The 22,867-nt window shown below is 50.3% G+C and overlaps 1 protein-coding gene across 1 annotated transcript in view; it reads right to left on the reverse strand.

Moving 5' to 3' along the window:
• The window catches only part of LOC140404124 (germ cell-specific gene 1-like protein), a 52,510-nt gene that overhangs the window by 24,703 nt on the left and 4,940 nt on the right, over positions 1-22,867 (reverse strand). The window contains exon 2 of the mRNA XM_072492543.1: positions 19,434-19,737. Within this exon, the coding sequence (XP_072348644.1) occupies positions 19,434-19,737 (304 nt within the window). The remainder of the gene's footprint in view (positions 1-19,433; positions 19,738-22,867) is intronic.

The following is a 22,867-nucleotide window of genomic DNA, read 5'->3' on the forward strand; positions in this document are numbered from 1 at the left end:
AAAGCAGAATATCTTTAAAAGATGTAAAACTTTTTAAAAAAAACATTTAGAGCACCCAATTGTTTTTTTCCAATTTAAGGGACAACTTAGCGTGGCCAATCCCCGACCCCGCATATATTTTTGGGTTGTGGGAGTGAGACCCACACAGGTCACCATCTGTGTGGAGTTGCACATTCTCCCCGAGTCTGCGTGGGTCTCACCCCCACCTGGAAGCACATGGGATTACCACCACATCCCCAATCCCCTGCTCACGTCTTTCTTTTTAAAATAAAAAAAAATGTTTCCAATTGAGGGACAATTGTACCGCCGCCATTCCACCTACCCCGCACATCTTTGGGTTGTGGGGGTGAGACCCAGGCAGACACGGGGAGAATGTGCAAACTCCACACGGACAGTGACCCGCGGCCGGGATTCGATCCCGGGTCCTCAGCGCAGTGAGGAAGCAGTGCTAGCCACTACGCCACCGAGCCGCCGCTCTCCTCACACCTTCCTGACTTGGAACTATATCACCATTGTCATCAATGTCATAGGTGTTAGAATGCGTTACAATACATCGTTAGCGACTTCGGTGAAGGAAAATACGGTTATTATACAGCCCAGTATGAAATGCCGTAGTGACCTTGGACAAGGCCTTGGTTAGGCCACCTAATTTAGCAATCCTTAGTTGCCACGTGGACAGGCCCAGGGATGTCCTTCTCCCATTTGCTTGGCTCCTTTTTCATACCCACCGACCTCACACCTGCGTTTTCCATGGGCAATACTTCTGTTCTGCCTCACTGGGAGCGTCCAGCACCTTTTCCCACTTGCCAGCTTTTCTATCAAACCCGTATGCTGGACATTCTACCCACAATGCCCTCTGCGACAAGAAGCCAACATTCCTGACTCTCCGCTTCTGCCAGCGTTTGTTCCGTTCAATCCGTTTATCGACTGGGAGTTCATCGGGAGGTTAAAAATCTCGATTTTGTTCCCAGATCCTGTCAGGCCTGAAGCAAATTTCCTGCATTTTCTGTAATGATTTCTGTAGTGATATGCATATATGCTGGTATATAAAGAGTTAACAACTACATCATAGTGTAAGACAACCACTAGATGGCAGCACTAGATTCATGTATAAATAAGTGAACTCAAAGGATCTTGGGTCTCTTTGAACCAGGAGTGACTAGACAGCAGTTAGAGAGGGATAGAGCATAGTTAATATAGTTAAATATAGTTAATACTTATTCTGATTTACTTTATCACCAGATAGTTCTGTAAGAGTGAACAAACTCATTAGTATTTAATTTGTTATTCATTAAACCTATTTTGCTTTGAATTGAAGATTGGTCGTTTCTTTGAAATCTAACCATCAGACCATTCTGGAAGTTAAGCAAAGAGTAACGGCATATTACAAACAAGTAATATAACAATTTCAGGTTGGTTAAAAAATCTTTACCTTGAACACTGTGACCCAGTTATTAATCTTCTCATTTTATAGCGTTTTTCATTCTTTATGAAAGATAAGATCGCTTAATCACATAAACACCGGCTTACTATTGTAAACCTGCACTCACTGTTCCCACATGAAATGAAATGAAAATCGCTTATTGTCACAAGTAGGCTTCAAATGAAGTTATTGTGAAAAGCCCCTAGTCGCCACATTCCGGCGCCTGTTCAGGGAGGCTGGTACGGGAATTGAACCGCGCTGCTGACCTGCCTTGGTCTGCTTTCAAAGCCAGCGATTTAGCCCAGTGTGCTAAACCAGCCCCTGGTAACAGAATTCATGCAGTTAAAGAAAAGATGGATAAGAGGGAAAAGTATCGGCAGACCAGAGGAAACTAGGCCCGAGTACACACAGAGCAATTAGGAGCAGGAAGAGGCCACTCGGCCTTTCGAGCCTGTTCCGCCATTCAATAAGATCATGGTGATCTGATTGTAACCTCAACGCCACATTCCTGCCGACGCCCGATCAATACTTACAAAGTCATCGAGTTTTTCAGCACGGATAAAGGTCCTGCGGCTCATCGTGTCCACACCGGCCTTCAAACACCCATCTAATCTAATGCCATTTTCCAGCACTTGCCCCGTAACTCTAAATACTACGGCGTCTCAAGTGCTCATCTAAATACTTCTTAAATGTTGTGAGGATTCCCGCCTCCACCAGCCTTTCAGATCCCCACCACCCTCTGGGTGAAAAATATTGTCCTCAAATCCCCTCGAAACCTCCTGCCCCTTATCTCAAATCTATGCCCCCTGGTTATTGAAGCCTCCCCTAAGGGGAAATGTTCTTTCCTATCCACCCTATCTATATTCTTCAGAATTTTGTACCTCAGTCAGGTTCCCCCTCAGCCTCCTCTGCTCCAAGCCCAGACTAACCAGCCTCTCTTCATAGGTGAAACGCTCCAGCCCAGGCAACACCCAGGTGAATCTCCTCTGCACCCTCTCTAGCCCAATCGCATCTTTCCTATAGTGTGGCGACCAGAACTGCACACAGTACTCCAGCTGTGGCCTAACAAGCGTTTTATGCAGCTCCATCATAACCTCCCTGCTATTATATTCTATGCCCCGGATAATAAAGGCAAGAATCCCATAAGCCTCCTTAACCACCTTACCTACCTGTCCTGCTATCTTCAGGGATCTATGGACATGCACGCCGAGATCCCTCTGGTCCTCTATGTTTCCTGGCATCCGACCGTTCATTGTGTACTTCCTTGTATGCAAAAGGACGGGTATGTGTTTTCTTACCCTCCGAATGATTGTTCCAGCAGCATGCTTTTTGTGAGTTTAAAAACAGCTGATTATTTATGATCTCTCCCTTGCTTATCAAAAATCTGTCCAGCTCTGCCTTAAAAGATATTCACAGACTCTGCTTCCACGACCTTTCGAGAAAGAGAGTCCCAGAGACTCACCCCCTTCTGACAAAACTTCTCCTCATCTCAGTCTTTAATGGGTGACCCCCTTATTTATAGAACATAGAAAAATGCAGCACGGGACTTCCGGGTGCGGCGATGACCAGCTAAGTCGCACGTTTCGGCAGCTCCCGGTGGAACAGACTTTTGCGCTCTTAATAGGAGCCCCATCAGCAATTTTAACGGCAAATAACACTGTGCGGTAATCCAGAAGGGAATCCCCCCTGGACACGGATGGAAAAAAGAGAGGAAAGTAGCCGGATTGCGGTGGATCCTCAAGATCAGCGGCCAGGAAGGCAGGCACAAAGCAAGATGGCGTCGGAAGGAGGCAGTTTAATATGGGGCCCTGACCAACAAGAGTTCCTGCGGCGTTGCGTAGATGAACTCAAAAAGGAGATGAAGAAGGGGCTGTTGGCCCCGATATTACAAGCGATTGAGGGGCTAAAGGAGGAGCAAAAGACCCAGGAACAGGAGCTTTGGGTCGTGAAGGCAAAGGCTGCTGAGAATGAGGACGACATACAGGGCCTGGTGGTGAAAACGGAGATCCACGAGGCACAACACAAAAGATGTGTGGAAAGGCTGGAGGTGCTGGAGAATAATGCGAGGAGGAAGAACTTAAGGATTCTTGGTCTTCCCGAAGGTGCAGAAGGGGCGGACGTCGGGGCATATGTGAGCACGATGCTGCATTCGTTAATGGGATCGGAGGCCCCGACGGGTCCGCTGGAGGTGGAGGGTGCCTATCGGGTTATGGCGCGAAGACCGAGGGCTGGAGAAATTCCTCGAGCAATAGTTGTGAGATTTCTCCGATACAAGGACAGAGAGATGGTCCTCAGATGGGCCAAGAAAACTCGGAACAGTAGGTGGGAGAATGCGGTGATCTGCGTGTATCAAGATTGGAGTGCGGAGGTGGCGAGAAGGAGGGCAAGCTTTAATCGGGCCAAGGCGGTGTTGCATAAAAGGAAGGTCAAATTCAGAATGTTGCAACCGGCAAGACTGTGGGTCACACATCTAGGGAAACACCACTATTTCGAAACGGCAGACGAGGCGTGGACATTTATTGTCGAGGAGAAGCTGGAGTGAGCGGGCCAGAAAAAGAACGTTTGGGACAAAAGTGGGGGGGTGAATTTGTGGGATGAACGGGGGAAAAGGGGGAAGAGAGGACTTCCCAGATTGTTAAACCTGCGACCCTGTAACTTCTCTCTCTTCCCCATGTCGGGGGGGAGGGGTTATGAGGAGCTGTGGGCGCCGGCCATTGGGGGCGGGGCCAAAAGGGGAAGCGCGGGCTTTGTTCCCGCGCTATGGTAACCATGGCGGGAACAGGGAAGCAGGAAGGAGGGGGCCTCGCACAGTGTGAGCCGAGGTCACGGGGGGAAGCCGAGGTCGGCCAGAGTTTGCTGACTTCTGGGAGCAACATGGGGGGTGCAATTACGCGAGCTTGGGATCTAGCGGGGGGGGGGTTAACTGGGTTGCTGCTGCTGGGGAGAAGGGGGAGCTGGTATGGGAGGGGGGGGTCGGGGCGGGGGGGGCGCCGCCTGAGGGGGATACAGCTACGTGGGAACCGGGTGAGGAGCTGGATTGAAAAAGGAAATGGCTAGTCGTCAAGGGGGGGGGGGGGGGGGGGGGGTTAAAGAGCCCCCCAACCCGGTTGATCACGTGGAATGTGAGAGGGCTGAACGGGCCGATTAAGAGGGCACGGGTACTCGCACACCTAAAGAAACTTAAGGCAGATGTGGTTATGCTTCAGGAGACGCATCTGAAGCTGACAGACCAGGTTAGACTTCGCAAAGGATGGGTGGGGCAGGTGTTTCATTCGGGGCTAGATGCAAAAAACAGGGGGGTGGCCATACTAATGGGGAAGCGGGTAATGGTTGAGGCAAAGACTATAGTGGCGGATAGTGGGGGCAGATACGTGATGGTGAGTGGCAAACTGCAAGGGGAGGCGGTGTATTAGTGAACGTGTATGCCCCGAACTGGGATGATGCCAACTTTATGAGGCGTATGTTAGGACGAATCCCGGACCTAGAAGTGGGGAGATTTTAATACGGTGCTGGACCCAGGGCTGGACAGATCGAGGTCCAGGACCGGAAGGAGGCCGGCTGCAGCTAGGGTGCTTAAGGATTTTATGGTGCAGATGGGAGGAGTAGATCCCTGGAGATTTAGTAGACCTAGGAGTAAGGAGTTTTCGTTTTTCTCCTATGTACATAAAGTATTTTCACGAATAGATTTTTTTGTTTTGGGAAGGGCACTGATCCCAAAGGTGACGGGGACGGAGTACACGGCTATAGCTATCTCGGATCACGCTCCACATTGGGTGGACCTGGAGATAGGGGAAGAAAAACAACAGCTTCCACCCTGGAGAATGGACATGGGATTATTGGCAGATGAGGGGGTGTGTTTAAGGATGAGGGGGTGTGTTTAAGGGTGAGGGGGTGTATTGAAAGGTACTTGGAAATTAATGATAATGGGGAGGTACAGGTGGGAGTGGCCTGGGAGGCACTGAAGGCAGTGGTTAGAGGGGAGCTGATATCTATTAGGGCACATAAAGGAAAGCAGGAGAGTAGGGAAAGGGAGCGGTTGTTGAAAGAACTGCTGAGGGTGGACAGACAATACGCGGAGGCACCGGAGGAGGGACTGTACAGGGAAAGGCAAAGGCTACATGTAGAATTTGACTTGTTGACTACGGGTAATGCAGAGGCACAATGGAGGAAGGCACAGGGTGTACAGTACGAATACGGGGCGAAGGCGAGTAGGTTGTTGGCCCACCAACTGAGGAAAAGGGGAGCAGCGAGGGAGATGGGGGGGGGGGGCGGGGGGGGGGGGGGGTGAGAGATGAGGAGGGAGAGATGGAGCGGGGAGCGGAGAGAGTGAATGGAGTGTTCAAGGCATTTTATGAAAGATTATATGAAGCGCAGCCCCCGGACGGGAAGGAGAGAATGATGTGCTTTCTGGATCAGCTGGAATTTCCTACGGTGGAGGAGCAGGAGAGAGTGGGGCTGGGAGCACAGATTGAGACAGAGGAAGTAGTGAAAGGGATTGGAAGCATGCAGGCGGGGAAGGCTCCGGGACCAGACGGATTCCCAGTTGAATTCTATAAGAAATATTTGGACTTGCTGGCCCCGCTACTGATGAGAACCTTTAATGAGGCGAGGGAAAGGGGGCAGCTGCCCCCGACTATGTCAGAGGCAACGATATCGCTCCTCCTAAAGAAGGAAAAAGACCCGCTGCAATGCGGGTCATACAGGCCTATTTCCCTCCTGGATGTGGATGCTAAGATTCTGGCCAAGGTAATGGCAATGAGGATAGAGGATTGTGTCCCGGGGGTGGTTCATGAGGACCAAACTGGGTTTGTGAAGGGGAGACAGCTGAATACGAATATACGGAGGCTCCTAGGGGTAATGATGATGCCCCCACCAGAGGGGGAAGCGGAGATAGTGGTGGCGATGGATGCCGAGAAAGCATTTGATAGAGTGGAGTGGGATTATTTGTGGGAGGTGCTGAGGAGATTTGGTTTTGGGGACGGGTATATCAGGTGGGTACAGTTGCTGTATAGGGCCCCGATGGCGAGCGTGGTCACGAATGGACGGGGGTCTGACTATTTTCGGCTCTATAGAGGGACGAGGCAGCGATGCCCTCTGTCCCCGTTATTGTTGGCATTGGCGATTGAACCCCTGGCCATGGCACTGAGGGGTTCCAGGAAGTGGAGGGGAGTACTTAGGGGGGGAGAAGAACACCGGGTATCTCTGTATGCGGATGATTTGTTGCTATATGTGGCGGTCCCGGCGGAGGGGATGCCAGAGATAATGCGGATACTTGGGGAGTTTGGGGATTTTTCAGGGTATAAACTGAACATGGGGAAAAGTGAGCTATTTGTGGTGCATCCGGGGGAGCAGAGCAGAGAGATAGAGGATTTACCGTTGAGGAAGGTAACAAGGCACTTCCGGTACCTGGGGATCCAGATAGCCAAGAATTGGGTACATTACATAGGCTTAATTTAACACGGTTGGTGGAACAGATGGAGGAGAATTTCAAGAGATGGGACATGGTGTCCCTGTCATTGGCAGGTAGGGTGCAGGCGGTTAAAATGGTGGTCCTCCCGAGATTCCTTTTTGTGTTCCAGTGCCTCCCGGTGGTGATCACGAAGGCTTTTTTCAAAAGAATTGAGAAGAGTATTATGAGTTTTGTGTGGGCTGGCAAGACCCCGAGAGTGAGGCGGGGATTCTTGCAGCGTAGTAGGGACAGGGGGTGGCTGGCACTACCGAGCCTAAGTGAGTACTACTGGGCCGCCAATGTTTCAATGGTGTGTAAGTGGATGGGAGAAGGGGAGGGAGCGGCGTGGAAGAGATTGGAGAGGGCGTCCTGCAGGGGGACTAGCCTGCAAGCAATGGTGACGGCGCCGTTGCCGTTCTCACCAAAGAAATACACCACAAGCCCGGTGGTGGTGGCTACATTGAGAATTTGGGGGCAGTGGAGACGGCATAGGGGAGGGACGGGAGCTTCGGTGCGGTCCCCAATAAGAAACAATCATAGGTTCGTTCCGGGCAGAATGGATGGGGGATTTGGAGCATGGCAAAGAGCTGGGGTAGTACAATTAAGAGATCTATTTGTAGATGGGACATTTGCGAGTCTGGGAGCGCTGACGGAGAAATATGGGTTGCCCCAAGGGAATGCATTTCGGTATATGCAATTGAGGGCTTTTGCGAGGCAACAGGTGAGGGAATTCCCGCAGCTCCCGACGCAGGAAGTGCAGGATAGAGTGATCTCAGAGACATGGGTGGGGGACGGTAAGGTGGCGGACATATACAGGGAGATGAGGGACAAGGGGGAGATCATGGTAGATGAGCTGAAAGGGAAATGGGAAGAAGAACTGGGGGAGGAGATTGAGGAGGGGCTGTGGGCTGATGCCCTACGTAGGGTAAACTCATCGTCCTCGTGTGCCAGGCTAAGCCTGATACAATTTAAGGTGCTACACAGGGCGCATATGACTGGAGCACGGCTTAGTAAATTTTTGGGGGTAGAGGATAGGTGTGCGAGATGCTCGAGAGGCCCAGCGAATCACACCCACATGTTCTGGTCATGCCCGGCACTACAGGGGTTCTGGGTGGGGGTGGCAAAGGTGCTTTCGAAGGTGGTGGGGGTCCGGGTCGAACCAAGCTGGGGGTTGGCTATATTTGGGGTTGCAGAAGAGCCGGGAGTGCAGGAGGCGAGAGAGGCTGACGTGTTGGCCTTTGCGTCCCTTGTAGCCCGGCGCAGGATATTGTTAATGTGGAAGGAAGCCAAACCCCCGGGGGTGGAGACCTGGATAAACGACATGGCAGGGTTCATAAAGTTAGAACGGATTAAGTTCGTGTTAAGGGGTTCGGCTCAGGGGTTCACCAGGCGGTGGCAACCGTTCGTCGACTACCTCACAGAAAGATAGAGGGAATGGAAAAGAAGTAGATAACAGCAGCAACCCAGGGGGGAGGGGGGGGGTGCGGAGGAGGGGGGGGGGGGAGGAATCGGACGGACTCTCAGGGATGTTATTGTATATGTATAGGTATTTGGTATATGTAATTGTATATTGGATTGCTGGACTGTATTTTTGGAGAGTATTTATTTTGGACAAGGCAGTTGCCATTTAGTTTTGTTTTTGTTTATATATTACTTATTTATTTGTTTAAAACTGGCCACGGTTATTTATATTGCTTTATTGCTGTGTAAAAGAAACACTACGTATTGTTATGTTTGGCCAAAAAATTTGAATAAAATATATTTTTTTTTAAAATAAAAATGCAGCACAGAACAGGCCCTTCGGCCAACGATGTTGTGCCGAACCTTTGTCCTAGATTAATCATAGATTATCATAGAATTCACAGTGCAGAAGGAGGCCATTCGGCCCATCAAGTCTGCACCGGCTCTTGGAAAGAGCACCCTACCCAAGGTCAACACCTCCACCCTATCCCCATAACCACCCCACCCAACACTAAGGGCAATTTTAGACACGAAGGGCAATTTATCATGGCCAATCCACCTAACCTGCACATCTTTGGACTGTGGGAGGAAACCGGGGCACCTGGAGGAAACCTACGCAGACACGGGGAGGATGTGCAGACTCCGCACAGACAGTGACCCAAGCCGGAATCGAACCTGGGATCCTGGACCTGTGAAGCAATTGTGCTATCCACAATGCTACCATGCTGCCTTTAAGAACAAATAAATCTACACTATATAATTCTACCGTAATCCATGTACCTATCCAATAGCTGCTTGAAGGTCCCTAATGTTTCCGTCTCAACTACTTCCACAGGCAGTGCATTCCATGCCCCCACTACTCTCTGGGTAAAGAACCTACCTCTGACATCCCCCCTACATCTTCCACCATTCACCTTAAATTTATGTCCCTTTGTAATGGTTTGTTCCACCCGGGGGAAAAGTCTCTGACTGTCTATCTATTCCCCTGATCATCTTATAAACCTCTATCAAGTTGCCCCTCATCCTTCTCCGTTCTAATGAGAAAAGGCCTAGCACCCTCAACCTTTCCTCGTAAGACCTACTCTCCATTCCAAACAACATCCTGGTAAATGTCCTTTGCACCTTTTCCAAAGCTTCCACATCCTTCCTAAAATGAGGCGACCAGAACTGTACACAGTACTCCAAATGTGGCCTTACCAACGTTTTGTACAGCTGCATCATCACCTCACGGCTCTTAAATTCAATCCCTCTGTTAATGAACGCGAGCACACCATAGGCCTTCTTCACAGCTCTATCCACTTGAGTGGCAACTTTCAAAGATGTATGAACATAGACCCCAAGATCTCTCTGCTCCTCCACATTGCCAAGAACTCTACCATTAACCCTGTATTCCGCATTCATATTTGTCCTTCCAAAATGGACAACCTCACACTTTTCAGGGTTAAACTCCTGCCACTTCTCAGCCCAGCTCTGCATCCTAGCTATGTCTCTTTGCAGCCGACAACAGCCCTCCTCACTATCCACAACTCCACCAATCTTCGTATCGTCTGCAAATTTACTGACCCACCCTTCAACTCCCTCATCCAAGTCATTAATGAAAATCACAAACAGCAGAGGACCCAGAACTGATCCCTGCGGTACGCCACTGGTAACTGGGATTGTTAAGAGGAAGAAGGAGACTTATGTAAGGCTAAGGAAACAAGGTTCAGACAGGGCGCTGGAGGGATACAAGATGGCCAGGAGGGAACTGAAGAAAGGGATTAGGAGAGCTAAGAGAGGGCATGAAAAATCTTTGGCGGGTAGGATCAAGGAAAACCCCAAGGCCTTTTACACATATGTGAGAAATATGAGAATGACTAGAGCGAGGGTAGGTCCGATCAAGGACAGTAGCGGGAGATTGTATATTGAGTCTGAAGAGATAGGCGAGGTCTTGAACGAGTACTTTTCTTCTGTATTTACAAATGAGAGGGGCCATATTGTTGGAGAGGAGAGGGGGAAACAGATTGGTAAGCTTGAGGAAATACTTGTTAGGAAGGAAGATGTGTTGGGCATTTTTAAAAACTTGAGGATAGACAAGTCCCCCGGGCCTGATGGGATATATCCAAGGATTCTATGGGAAGCAAGAGATTAAATATTTCTAAACAGTAACCCCCAGTTCTAGATTCTCCCACGAGAGGAAGCAACGTCTCCACATCCACCCTGTGAATAACTCTCAGAGTCTTCTATGGTTCAATCAAGTCACCTCTCACTCTTCTAAGCTCCAGTAGATATATGCCAAGCCTGTCCAATCTTTCCCCATAAGACACCCACCCATTCCAGATTCTGATAGTTTATCGGATGGACTGGAGTTAACTACACCATTTTGAAACAGAATTTAAAACACGGCTCACTCACTCAACTCACACGATCACACATACAGTGATTAGATAGAGAAGAAGGTGACAAATTAGGATTAGAATTTATAATAGTCTCAGTCTATTTTTGGCAAGCCTGTAGTTTCTTGGATGAGTTGATGCTTTAGTTGCAGTGAAAGTCTTGTGAAACAAAGGATTCTCCGTAATCTGAGAGGTTTAGGTTGGTCCTGAGCTGAACTCGAAGTTGGAACAGCTTGGGAGAGTCCTTGTCCCACTTTCAAGGTATTGCTGGCTATTGCGTTGGCTGCTTAGATGACCTGGTTCGATGGCTTTCTGATGGCACTCAGTCTCTGCAGAACAAATTATTGCTATAATTTTAAGAGCAGGCAACAAAATGGCTCCCACGCTTTGTAACTTGAACAAGTTTAAAGTCCTTTCTCCAATAATGGGTGGTATATTGATTACACATCCTGCGCCTTCATTTGACACCCTAAAATTCACATTCATCGAACACATTAAGTTACAAGGTTTATTTTGCCCATGGTGAAACAGAAAGATGAGTCGGCTGGAATGCTCTTTGGTTAAGGGTCTATCCTCAAACAAAGGGATGTGTGAATTCTCCAGGTGACTATGAATGATCATCTTTAATTAGGTATTTGCTCGAGCCTCAGGAGTGTCTGGACCTCAAAATGTCAAAGGTCACATGGTTTGGCAGCAGCCATCTTAATTATCTATTTGAATTAACATTTTTAGAATATTGACTGAAAGTTCATAATATACTGGAACATGACAGATACCTCTCCGTTGCAATGACCTGAAGCGGAACCAAAGTGTTCACAACCTTCGAGCCATATATACAGCCACATATCCATGCCATCACTAAAACCAGATAGTTCCACCACCAAATAATCTCCTAACTCCATTTCTGCTTCCATTCACCTGCTGCTGAAATAATCATTTATACCGTTGCAACCTCAGCTTTGAACTGTTCCAATGCATTCCTGGTTGCTTTCCCACATTCTATCTCCCATTAACCTCAGCTCATCAAAAACTTGCACCGTCAGAGGGTCAGTACTGAGGGGGTGCTGCACTGTCAGAGGGTCAGTACTGAGGGAGAACTGCACTGTCAGAGGGTCAGTGCTGAGGGAGAGCTGCACTGTCAGAGGGTCAGTACTGAGGGAGAGCTGCACTGTCAGAGGGTCAGTACTGAGGGTGTGCTGCACTGTCAGAGGGTCAGTACTGAGGGAGTGCTGCACTGTCAGAGGGTCAGTACTGAGGGAGTGCTGCACTGTCCGAGGGTCAGTACTGAGGGGGTGCTGCACTGTCAGAGGGTCAGTACTGAGGGTGTGCTGCACTGTCAGAGGGTCAGTACTGAGGGAGTGCTGCACTGTCAGAGGGTCAGTACTAAGGGAGTGCCGCACTGTCAGAGGGTCAGTACTGAGGGACTGCTGCACTGTCAGAGGGTCAGTACTGAGGGAGTGCTGCACCGTCAGAGGGTCAGTACTGAGGGAGTGCTGCACTGTCAGAGGGTCAGTACTGAGGGAGTGCTGCACTGTCAGAGGGTCAGTACTGAGGGAGAGCTGCACTGTCAGAGGGTCAGTACTGAGGGGGTGCTGCACTGTCAGAGGGTCAGTACTGAGGGAGAGCTGCACTGTCAGAGGGTCAGTACTGAGGGAGAGCTGCACTGTCAGAGGGTCAGTACTGAGGGGGTGCTGCACTGTCAGAGGGTCAGTACTGAGGGGGTGCTGCACTGTCAGAGGGTCAGTACTGAGGGAGAGCTGCACTGTCAGAGGGTCAGTACTGAGGGAGAGCTGCACTGTCAGAGGGTCAGTACTGAGGGAGAGCTGCACTGTCAGAGGGTCAGTACTGAGGGTGTGTTGCACTGTCAGAGGGTCAGTACTGAGGGAGTGCTGCACTGTCAGAGGGTCAGTACTAAGGGAGTGCCGCACTGTCAGAGGGTCAGTGCTGAGGGACTGCTGCACTGTCAGAGGGTCAGTACTGAGGGAGTGCTGCACTGTCAGAGGGTCAGTACTGAGGGTATGCTGCACTGTCAGAGGGTCAGTACTGAGGGAGTGCTGCACTGTCAGAGGGTCAGTACTGAGGGACTGCTGCACTGTCAGAGGGTCAGTACTGAGGGAGAGCTGCACTGTCAGAGGGTCAGTACTGAGGGAGTGCCGCACTGTCAGAGGGTCAGTACCGAGGAGTGCTGTACTGTCACAGGGTCAGTACTGAGGGAGTGCTGCACTGTCAGAGGGTCAGCACTGAGGGAGCGCTGCACTGTCAGAGGGTCAGTACTGAGGGAGTGCCGCACTGTCAGAGGGTCAGTACCGTGGAGTGCTGCACTGTCAGAGGGTCAGTACTGAGGGTGTGCTGCACTGTCAGAGGGTCAGTATTGAGGGAGTGCTGCACTGTCAGAGGGTCAGTACTGAGGGAGAGCTGCACTGTCAGAGAGTCAGTACTGAGGGAGTGCTGCACTGTCAGAGGATCAGTACCGGGGAGTGCTGCATTGTCAGAGGGTCAGTACTGAGGGAGTGCCGCACTGTCAGAGGGTCAGTACCGGGGAGTGCTGCACTGTCAGAGGGTCAGTACTGAGGGAGTGCTGCACTGTCAGAGGGTCAGTACTGAGGGACTGCTGCACTGTCAGAGGGTCAGTACTGAGGGAGTGCTGCACTGTCAGAGGGTCAGTACTGAGGGAGTGCTGCACTGTCAGAGGGTCAGTACCGGGGAGTGCTGCACTATCAGAGGGTCAGTACCGGGGAGTGCTGCACTGTCAGAGGGTCAGTACTGAGGGAGTGCTGCACTGTCAGAGGGTCAGTACTGAGGGAGCGCTGCACTGTCAGAGGGTCAGTACTGAGGGAGTGCTGCATTGTCAAAGGGTCAGTACTGAGGGAGTGCTGCACTGTCAGAGGGTCAGTACTGAGGGAGTGCCGCACTGTCAGAGGGTCAGTACTGAGGGAGTGCTGCACTGTCCGAGGGTCAATACTGAGTGAGTGCCGCACTGTCAGAGGGTCAGTACTGAGGGAGTACTGCACTGTCAGAGGGTCAGTACTGAGGGAGTGCCGCACTGTCAGAGGGTCAGTACTGAGGGAGCGCTGCACTGTCAGAGGGTCAGTACTGAGGGAGTGCTGCATTGTCAAAGGGTCAGTACTGAGGGAGTGCTGCACTGTCAGAGGGTCAGTACTGAGGGAGTACTGCACTGTCAGAGGGTCAGTACTGAGGGAGTGCCGCACTGTCAGAGGGTCAGTACTGAGGGAGTGCCGCACTGTCAGAGGGTCAGTACTGAGGGAGTGCCAGACTGTCAGAGGGTCAGTACTGAGGGAGTGCCGCACTGTCCGAGAGTCAATACTGAGGGAGTGCCGCACTGTCAGAGGGTCAGTACTGAGGGAGTGCCGCACTGTCAGAGGGCTTGCGCTGAGGCAGCAGATGAGGGCCATGTCTTCACATCTTATCTGAAGGATGGCACATCCGTCAGTGCAATCCTTTCTCAGTACGGTACACGGGCTACCTGCCGGGGATCTAGGCTCAAGTTAAATTGGGTTCTGGAAATAATCAGCGTCGCCACTTGATCTCTGAATGGAGTCAGAGATTGGGCAGAGTTAGAAATCGGTGGTGAAGACGGTGGAAACGTCAGGGGGGGGTTGGGCATTGGGGAGAGTGGAACAAAGAACAAAGAACAAAGAAATGTACAGCACAGGAACAGGCCCTTCGGCCCTCCAAGCCCGTGCCGACCATACTGCCCGACTAAACTACAATCTTCTACACTTCCTGGGTCCGTATCCTTCTATTCCCATCCTATTCATATATTTGTCAAGATGCCCCTTAAATGTCCCTATCGTCCCTGCCTCCACTACCTCCTCCGGTAGTGAGTTCCAGGCACCCACTACCCTCTGCGTAAAAAACTTGCCTCGTACATCTACTCTAAACTTTGCCCCTCTCACCTTAAACCTATGCCCCCTAGTAATTGACCCCTCTACCCTGGGGAAAAGCCTCTGACTATCCACTCTGTCTATGCCCCTCATAATTTTGTATACCTCTATCAGGTCGCCCCTCAACCTCCTTCGTTCCAGTGAGAACAAACCGAGTTTATTCAATCGCTCCTCATAGCTTATGCCCTCCATACCAGGCAACATTCTGGTAAATCTCTTCTGCACCCTCTCTAAAGCCTCCACATCCTTCTGGTAGTGTGGCGACCAGAATTGAACACTATACTCCAAGTGTGGCCTAACTAAGGTTCTATACAGCTGCAACATGACTTGCCAATTCTTATACTCAATGCCCCGGCCAATGAAGGCAAGCATGCCGTATGCCTTCTTGACTACCTTCTCCACCTGTGTAGCCCCTTTCAGTGATCTGTGGACCTGTACTCCTAGATCTCTTTGACTTTCAATACTCTTGAGGGTTCTACCATTCACTGTATATTCCCTACCTGCATTAGCCCTTCCAAAATGCATTACCTCACATTTGTCCAGGTTAAACTCCATCTGCCATCTCTCCGCCCAAGTCTCCAGACAATCTAAATCCTGCTGTATCCTCAGACAGTCCTCATCGCTATCCGCAATTCCACCAACCTTTGTGTCGTCTGCAAACTTACTAATCAGACCAGTTACATTTTCCTCCAAATCATTTATATATACTACAAAGAGCAAAGGTCCCAGCACTGATCCCTGTGGAACACCACTGGTCACAGCCCTCCAATTAGAAAAGCATCCCTCCATTGCTACCCTCTGCCTTCTATGGCCTAGCCAGTTCTGTATCCACCTTGCCAGTTCACCCCTGATCCCGTGTGACTTCACCTTTTGTACTAGTCTACCATGAGGGACCTTGTCAAAGGCCTTACTGAAGTCCATATAGACAACATCTACTGCCCTACCTGCATCAATCATCTTAGTGACCTCCTCGAAAAACTCTATCAAGTTAGTGAGACACGACCTCCCCTTCACAAAACCGTGCTGCCTCTCACTAATACGTCCATTTGCTTCCAAATGGGAGTAGATCCTGTCTCGAAGAATTCTCTCCAGTAATTTCCCTACCACTGAAGTAAGGCTCACCGGCCTGTAGTTCCCGGGATTATCCCTGCCACCCTTCTTAAACAGAGGAACAACATTGGCTATTCTCCAGTCCTCCGGGACATCCCCTGAAGACAGCGAGGATCCAAAGATTTCTGTCAAGGCCTCAGCAATTTCCTCTCCAGCCTCCTTCAGTATTCTGGGGTAGATCCCATCCGGCCCTGGGGACTTATCTACCTTAATATTTTTTAAGACACCCAACACCTCGTCTTTTTGGATCACAATGTGACCCAGGCTATCTACACCCCCTTCTCCAGACTCAACATCTACCAATTCCTTCTCTTTGGTGAATACTGATGCAAAGTATTCATTTAGTACCTCGCCCATTTCCTCTGGCTCCACACATAGATTCCCTTGCCTATCCTTCAGTGGGCCAACCCTTTCCCTGGCTACCCTCTTACTTTTTATGTAAGTGTAAAAAGCCTTGGGATTTTCCTTAACCCTATTTGCCAATGCCTTTTCATGACCCCTTCTAGCCCTCCTGACTCCTTGCTTAAGTTCCTTCCTACTTTCCTTATATGCCACACAGGCTTCGTCTGTTCCCAGCCTTTTAGCCCTGACAAATGCCTCCTTTTTCTTTTTGACGAGGCCTACAATATCACTCGTCATCCAAGGTTCCCGAAAATTGCCGTATTTATCTTTCTTCCTCACAGGAACATGCCTGTCCTGTATTCCTTTCAACTGACACTTGAAAGCCTCCCACATGTCAGATGTTGATTTGCCCTCAAACATCCGCCCCCAATCTATGTTCTTCAGTTCCCGCCTAATATTGTTATAATTAGCCTTCCCCCAATTTAGCACATTCATCCTCGGACCACTCTTATCCTTGTCCACCAGTACTTTAAAACTTACTGAATTGTGGTCACTGTTACCGAAATGCTCCCCTACTGAAACATCTACCACCTGGCCGGGCTCATTCCCCAATACCAGGTCCAGTACCGCCCCTTCCCTAGTTGGACTGTTTACATATTGTTTTAAGAAGCCCTCCTGGATGCTCCTTACAAACTCTGCCCCGTCTAAGCCCCTGGCACTAAGTGAGTCCCAGTCAATATTGGGGAAGTTGAAGTCTCCCATCACCACAACCCTGTTGTTTTTACTCTTTTCCAAAATCTGTCTACCTATCTGCTCCTCTATCTCCCGCTGGCTGTTGGGAGGCCTGTAGTATACCCCCAACATTGTGACTGCACCCTTCTTATTCCTGATCTCTACCCATATAGCCTCACTGCCCTCTGAGGTGTCCTCTCGCTGTATAGCTGTGATACTCTCCTGAACAAGTAGCGCAACTCCGCCTCCCCTTTTACATCCCCCTCTATCCCGCCTGAAACATCTAAATCCTGGAACGTTTAGCTGCCAATCCTGCCCTTCCCTCAACCAGGTCTCTGTAATGGCAACAACATCATAGTTCCAAGTAGTAATCCAAGCTCTAAGTTCATCTGCCTTACCCGTAATGCTCCTTGCATTAAAACATATGCACTTCAGGCCACCAGACCCGCTGTGTTCAGCAACTTCTCCCCGTCTGCGCTGCCTCAGAGCCACACTGTCCCTATTCCCTAGTTCTCCCTCAATGCTCTCACCTTCTGACCTATTGCTCCCGTGCCCACCCCCCTGCCATACTAGTTTAAACCCTCCCGTGTGACACTAGCAAACCTCGCGGCCAGGATATTTATGCCTCTCCGGTTTAGATGCAACCCGTCCATCTTATACAGGTCACACCTGCCCCGGAAGAGCTCCCAGTGGTCCAGATAACAGAAACCCTCCCTCCTACACCAGCTGTTTAGCCACGTGTTTGTCTGCTCTATCTTCCTATTTCTAGCCTCACTGGCACGTGGCACAGGGAGTAATCCCGAGATTACAACCCTCGAGGTCCTGTCTTTTAACTTTCTGCCTAGCTCCCTGAACTCCTGCTGCAGGACCTCATGCCCCTTCCTGCCTATGTCGTTAGTACCAATATGTACAACGACCTCTGCCTGTTTGCCCTCCCCCTTCAGGATTCCCTCTACCCGTTCGGAGACATCCTGGACCCTGGCACCAGGGAGGCAACATACCATCCTGGAGTCTCTTTCACGTCCACAGAAGCGCCTATCTGTGCCCCTGACTATAGAGTCCCCTATAACTATTACTCTTCTGCGCTTTGACCCTCCCTTCTGAACATCAGAGCCAGCCGTGGTGCCACTGCTCTGGCTGCTGCTGTTTTCCCCTGATAGGCTATCCCCCCCGACAGTATCCAAAGGGGTATATCTGTTCGAGAGGGGGACAACCACAGGGGATTCCTGCACTGACTGCCTGCCCTTTCTGGTGGTCACCCATTTCTCTGCCTGCACCTTGGGTGTGACCACACTTACATAACTGCGATCTATGACGCTTTCCGCCACCTGCATGCTCCTAAGTGCATCCAATTGCTGCTCCAACCGAACCATGCGGTCTGTGAGGAGCTGCAGTTGGGTGCACTTTCTGCAGATGAAGCCATCCGGGACACTGGAAGCCTCCCGGACCTGCCACATCTCACAGTCAGAGCACAGCACCCCTCTAACTGACATTGCGTCAATTAATTAAAATTAAAATTTGTCTTTTTTTTTTTTTAATACTTTTTTTAAATTTCAAAGTTACTGTCAACTATCTGTTTCCTAGCACTAGATTTCTAATAGAAATGCGATAGCTAACTGTAATATTCTCCGATCTCTGGCTTAGATATCCTCTAAATTATAATTAAGTTATTATGTTTAATTAGATCCCAAATACTCAAAACAATTTAGGTTAGAATCCCAACCAGCCACTCAGGTCACAGCTTTTCTGTGATGTCACTTCAGTTTCCCCCCGACACACACAATTTGAAAAACAGGTATAAAAGTAAAAATCACTTGCTTACCTTCTGAGATGTTCTCAGGTTCCCTCGCTGACAGAGACTGCTCCTCCACCTCCAATCCTTGACCTGCACAATGCTAATAATATAATAATATAATATGGCACTTACCTTACACCAATGGGTCTTATTATTAGGTTAGAGGAGGAGGGCGGGTGGGAGACACTACACGTGTAGTGTCTCGGGTTTCCTCTCCACCAGAATTTATTGGGGGGGGGGGGGGGGGGGGCACTTGCCAGAGGTCGAACTTCCGGTTCCCGCCGAAATCCAAAGGGCTGCTCCTGCAAAGGTAAGTGCTTTTAAACTAACTACTCACCTCCCAGAAGGCCCCTGCGCACCGCTGCCGCCGAAATCCAAAGGGCTGCTCCTGTAAAGGTAAGGTTTTTAAACTAACTACTCACCTCCAAGAAGGCCCCTGCGCACCGCTGCCGCCGAAATCCAAAGGGCTGCTCCTGCAAAGGTAAGTGCTTTTAAACTAACTACTCACCTCCCAGAAGGCCCCTGCGCACCGCTGCCGCCGAAATCCAAAGGGCTGCTCCTGTAAAGGTAAGGTTTTTAAACTAACTACTCACCTCCAAGAAGGCCCCTGCGCACCGCTGCCGCCGAAATCCAAAGGGCTGCTCCTGCAAAGGTAAGTGCTTTTAAACTAACTACTCACCTCCCAGAAGAGCCCAGGGGATTGTGACCGAGTGTCACATGGTCAAATGGGTCACATGTTCAGAATGTCACATGATCAGACCTCCTGAAGGCAATTCCTTTGACAAGTGATTTGCTCCATTGCAATGTCAGATACAATCAATATGCAAATTAATGCTCAGACCTGTCCCAGTGATGTTCTCCTCACAGGATATCCAGATTCCTGTATGGAATGATCGGAAGGTGAAACGGTCGTCTCCCATTTCCCAGTTGTACTCGCTCTTTCCCGTGCTGCCGTTGGTGTCAGTCTCCCCAGTCAGTGGGCCGGTGCAGTCGGATGTCCTGATCTGAGTACAGGCGGGTTTCGGCACTTTCTGTGTCCCCACACACCAATAGGTGCTGGTCACAGCCGTGACCGAGAGACCCACCGCGAGTAGGTTCAGCAGAAGGGAGATAGTGTCCCGGTTCATGGTCAAACCGCCGAATCCCTGAAACACAAATTGATAAACAGCTTGGGTAAGGAATTATTAATCCACATCCCGCAATCAAAGTGGGCTAGATTGCAGGAGGTTATAGACAGGCTGATCAGTGGCAAATGGAATTCAATCTGGATAAGTGGGAGATGATGCATTTGCGCAGGACAAACAAGGCACGAGAATACATCCCAATCCTGGGAAGCACTGAGAATCAGAGGGATTTTGGTGTGTACACCGGTCCCTTAATGAAAAATGAAATGAAATTTGCTTATTGTCACAAGTAGGCTTCAATGAAGTTACTGTGAAAAGCCCCTAGTCACCACATTCCAGCACCTGTTCAGGGAGGCTGTTACGGGAATTGAACCGTGCTGCTGGCAAAGCCAGTGATTTAGCCCAGTGTGCTAAACAGCCCCTGTAGCAGAGCACAGTAAGAAGTCTTACAAAACCAGGTCAAAGTCCAACAGGTTTGTTTCGATGTCACTAGCTTTCGGAGCGCTGCTGCTTCCTCAGGTGAATGAAGAGGTATGCTCCAGAAACACATATATAGACAGATTCAAAGATGCCAGACAATGCTTGGAATGCGAGCATTAGCAGGTGATTAAATCTTGTAAATCACATTGTAGCAGAGCAGGTAGCAGGGGAGGTGGATACAGTGGTTAGGGAGGCATATGGTATACTTGCCTTCATTAGCCGAGGCACAGAGTTTAAGAGCAGGGAGGTTATGCTGGAACTGTATAAAACATTGGTTAGGCCACAGCTAGAGTATTGTTTGCAGTTCTGGAGTCCACATTTTAGGAGGGATGTGATAGCACTGGAAAGGATACAGAGGAGATTTACCAGGATGTTGCCTGGGCTGGAGAGTTTTAGCTATGAGGAGAGATTGGATAGACTGGGGTTGTTTTCCTTGGAGCAGAGGAGACTGAGATGGACATGATTGAGATGGATAAAATTATGAGGGGTATAGATAGAGTAGACAGGAAGAAAATGTTCCCCTTGGTGGAGGGATCAATGACCAGGGGGCACAGATTTAAGGTAAGGGGCAGGAGGTTTAGAGGGGATGTGAGGAAAAACCTTTTCACCCAGAGGAGGGTGGGAGTCTGGAACGTGCTGCCTGAAAGGGTGGTGGAGGCACAGTCCTGCGTAACATTTATGAAGTATTTAGATGTGCACTTGTGGGCGGCATGGTGGCGCAGTGGTTAGCACTGCTGGCTCCGGCGCTGAGTGCCTGAGTTCAATCCCGTCCCGGGTCACTGTCCGTGTGGAGTTTGCACATTCTCCCCGTGTCTGCGTGGGTCTCACCCCCACAACCCAAAGATGTGCAGAGTAGGTGGATTGGCCACACTAAATTGCCCCTTAATTGGAAAGAAAAGAATTGGGTACTCTAAATTTATTTTTTAAAAGATGTGCTCTTGCGATGCCAAGATATACAAGGCTAGGGGCCAGGTGCTGGGAAATCGGATTAGCATAGTTAGCTGGTTGGTTTTTTAAAAAAAAAAATTTTATTAAAGGTTTTCATAAAATATCAATAACAAAATGAGAAAGAAAAAAGAACCCAACAGGGTTAAGTACAAAACACAGTTTAAAAAAGCAACCCCCCAAACCCCTCCCCACCCTGTACCTAAATAATAAATTAACATTAACACCCCGACTTAACACAACAGGTGTATACACCCCCTCAGACCCTTCCAGTGTAAATAACATAAACAAAAATAAAGTAAACCCCCCCGAGCTGCTGCTGCCATTGACCAATGTCTATCGTTCTGCCAGGAAGTCTAAGAACGGTTGCCACCGCCTAAAGAACCCTTGTACCAACCCTCTCAAGGCGAATTTCACCCTCTCCAATTTAATGAACCCTGCCATATCGCTGATCCAGGATTCCACGCTTGGGAGCCTCGCATCCCTCCACTGAAGGAGAATCCTTCGCCGGGCTACCAGGGACGCAAAGGCCAGATTTCCGGCCTCATTCGCCTCCTGGACCTCTGCCACCCCAAATATTGCGAGCCCCCAGCCCGGTTTGACCCTGGATCCTACCACCCTCGACACCGTCCTCGCTACGCCCTTCCAAAATTCCCCCAGCGCTGGGCATGCCCAGAACATATGGGTGTGATTTGCTGGGCTCCCTGAGCACCTAACACACCTGTCCTCACCCCCAAAGAACCGGCTCATCCTTGTCCCGGTCATGTGTGCCCTGTGCAGCACCTTAAACTGTATGAGGCTGAGCCTCACGCACGAAGAGGAAGAGTTCACCCTCCCTAGGGAATCTGCCCACATCCCCTCTTCGATCTCCTCTCCCAACTCCTCCTCCCACTTACCTTTCAACTCCACCACCGAGGCCTCCTCCTCCTCCTGCATCACCTGGTAAGTTTCCGAGATCTTCCCCACTCCCACCCACCCCCCCCGAGAGCACCCTGTCCTGTACTGAGCGTGGCAGCAGCCGCGGGAATTCCACCACCTGCTGTCTGGCAAACGCCCTTACCTGTAAGTACCTGAAGGTGTTCCCCGGGGGGGAGCCCGTACTTCTCCTCCAGCTCCCCCAGGCTCGCGAACATCCCGTCCACAAGCAGGTCCCCCAGCTTTCGTATCCCTGCCCTGTGTCACCCCGCAAACCCTTCACCTGTTCTTCCTGGGGCGAACCGGTGGTGCCCTCGTAATGGGGTCCACGCCGAGGCCCCAACTTCCCCCCTGTGCCGCCTCCACTGCCCCCAGATTTTGTGGGCAGCCACCACCACCGGGCTCGTGGTATACCTCCCTCCTTGGAGGGAGCAGCAGCGGCGCCGTTGCCAGCGCCCCCAGACTCGTACCCACACAGGACGCCGTCTCCAGCCTCTTCCATGCAGCCCCCTCCCCTTCCATCACCCACTTGCGCACCATCGTTGCATTGGCGGCCCAGTAGTACCCACAGAGGTTGGGCAGCGCCAGTCCCCCCTATCTCTACTCCGCTCCAGGAACACCCTTCTCACATTCGGAGTCCCTCGCGCCCACACAAACCCCATTATACTCCTGTTAACCCGCCTGAAAAAAGCCTTCGGGATAAACACGGGGAGGCACTGGTACAGGAACAAAAACCTTGGGAGCACCGTCATTTTGATTGACTGCACCCTACCCGCCAAGGACAGTGGCAACGCGTCCCACCTCTTGAACT

The sequence above is a fragment of the Scyliorhinus torazame genome, chromosome 29 (assembly GCF_047496885.1).
Source record: "Scyliorhinus torazame isolate Kashiwa2021f chromosome 29, sScyTor2.1, whole genome shotgun sequence".
NCBI classification, from domain to species: domain Eukaryota; kingdom Metazoa; phylum Chordata; class Chondrichthyes; order Carcharhiniformes; family Scyliorhinidae; genus Scyliorhinus; species Scyliorhinus torazame.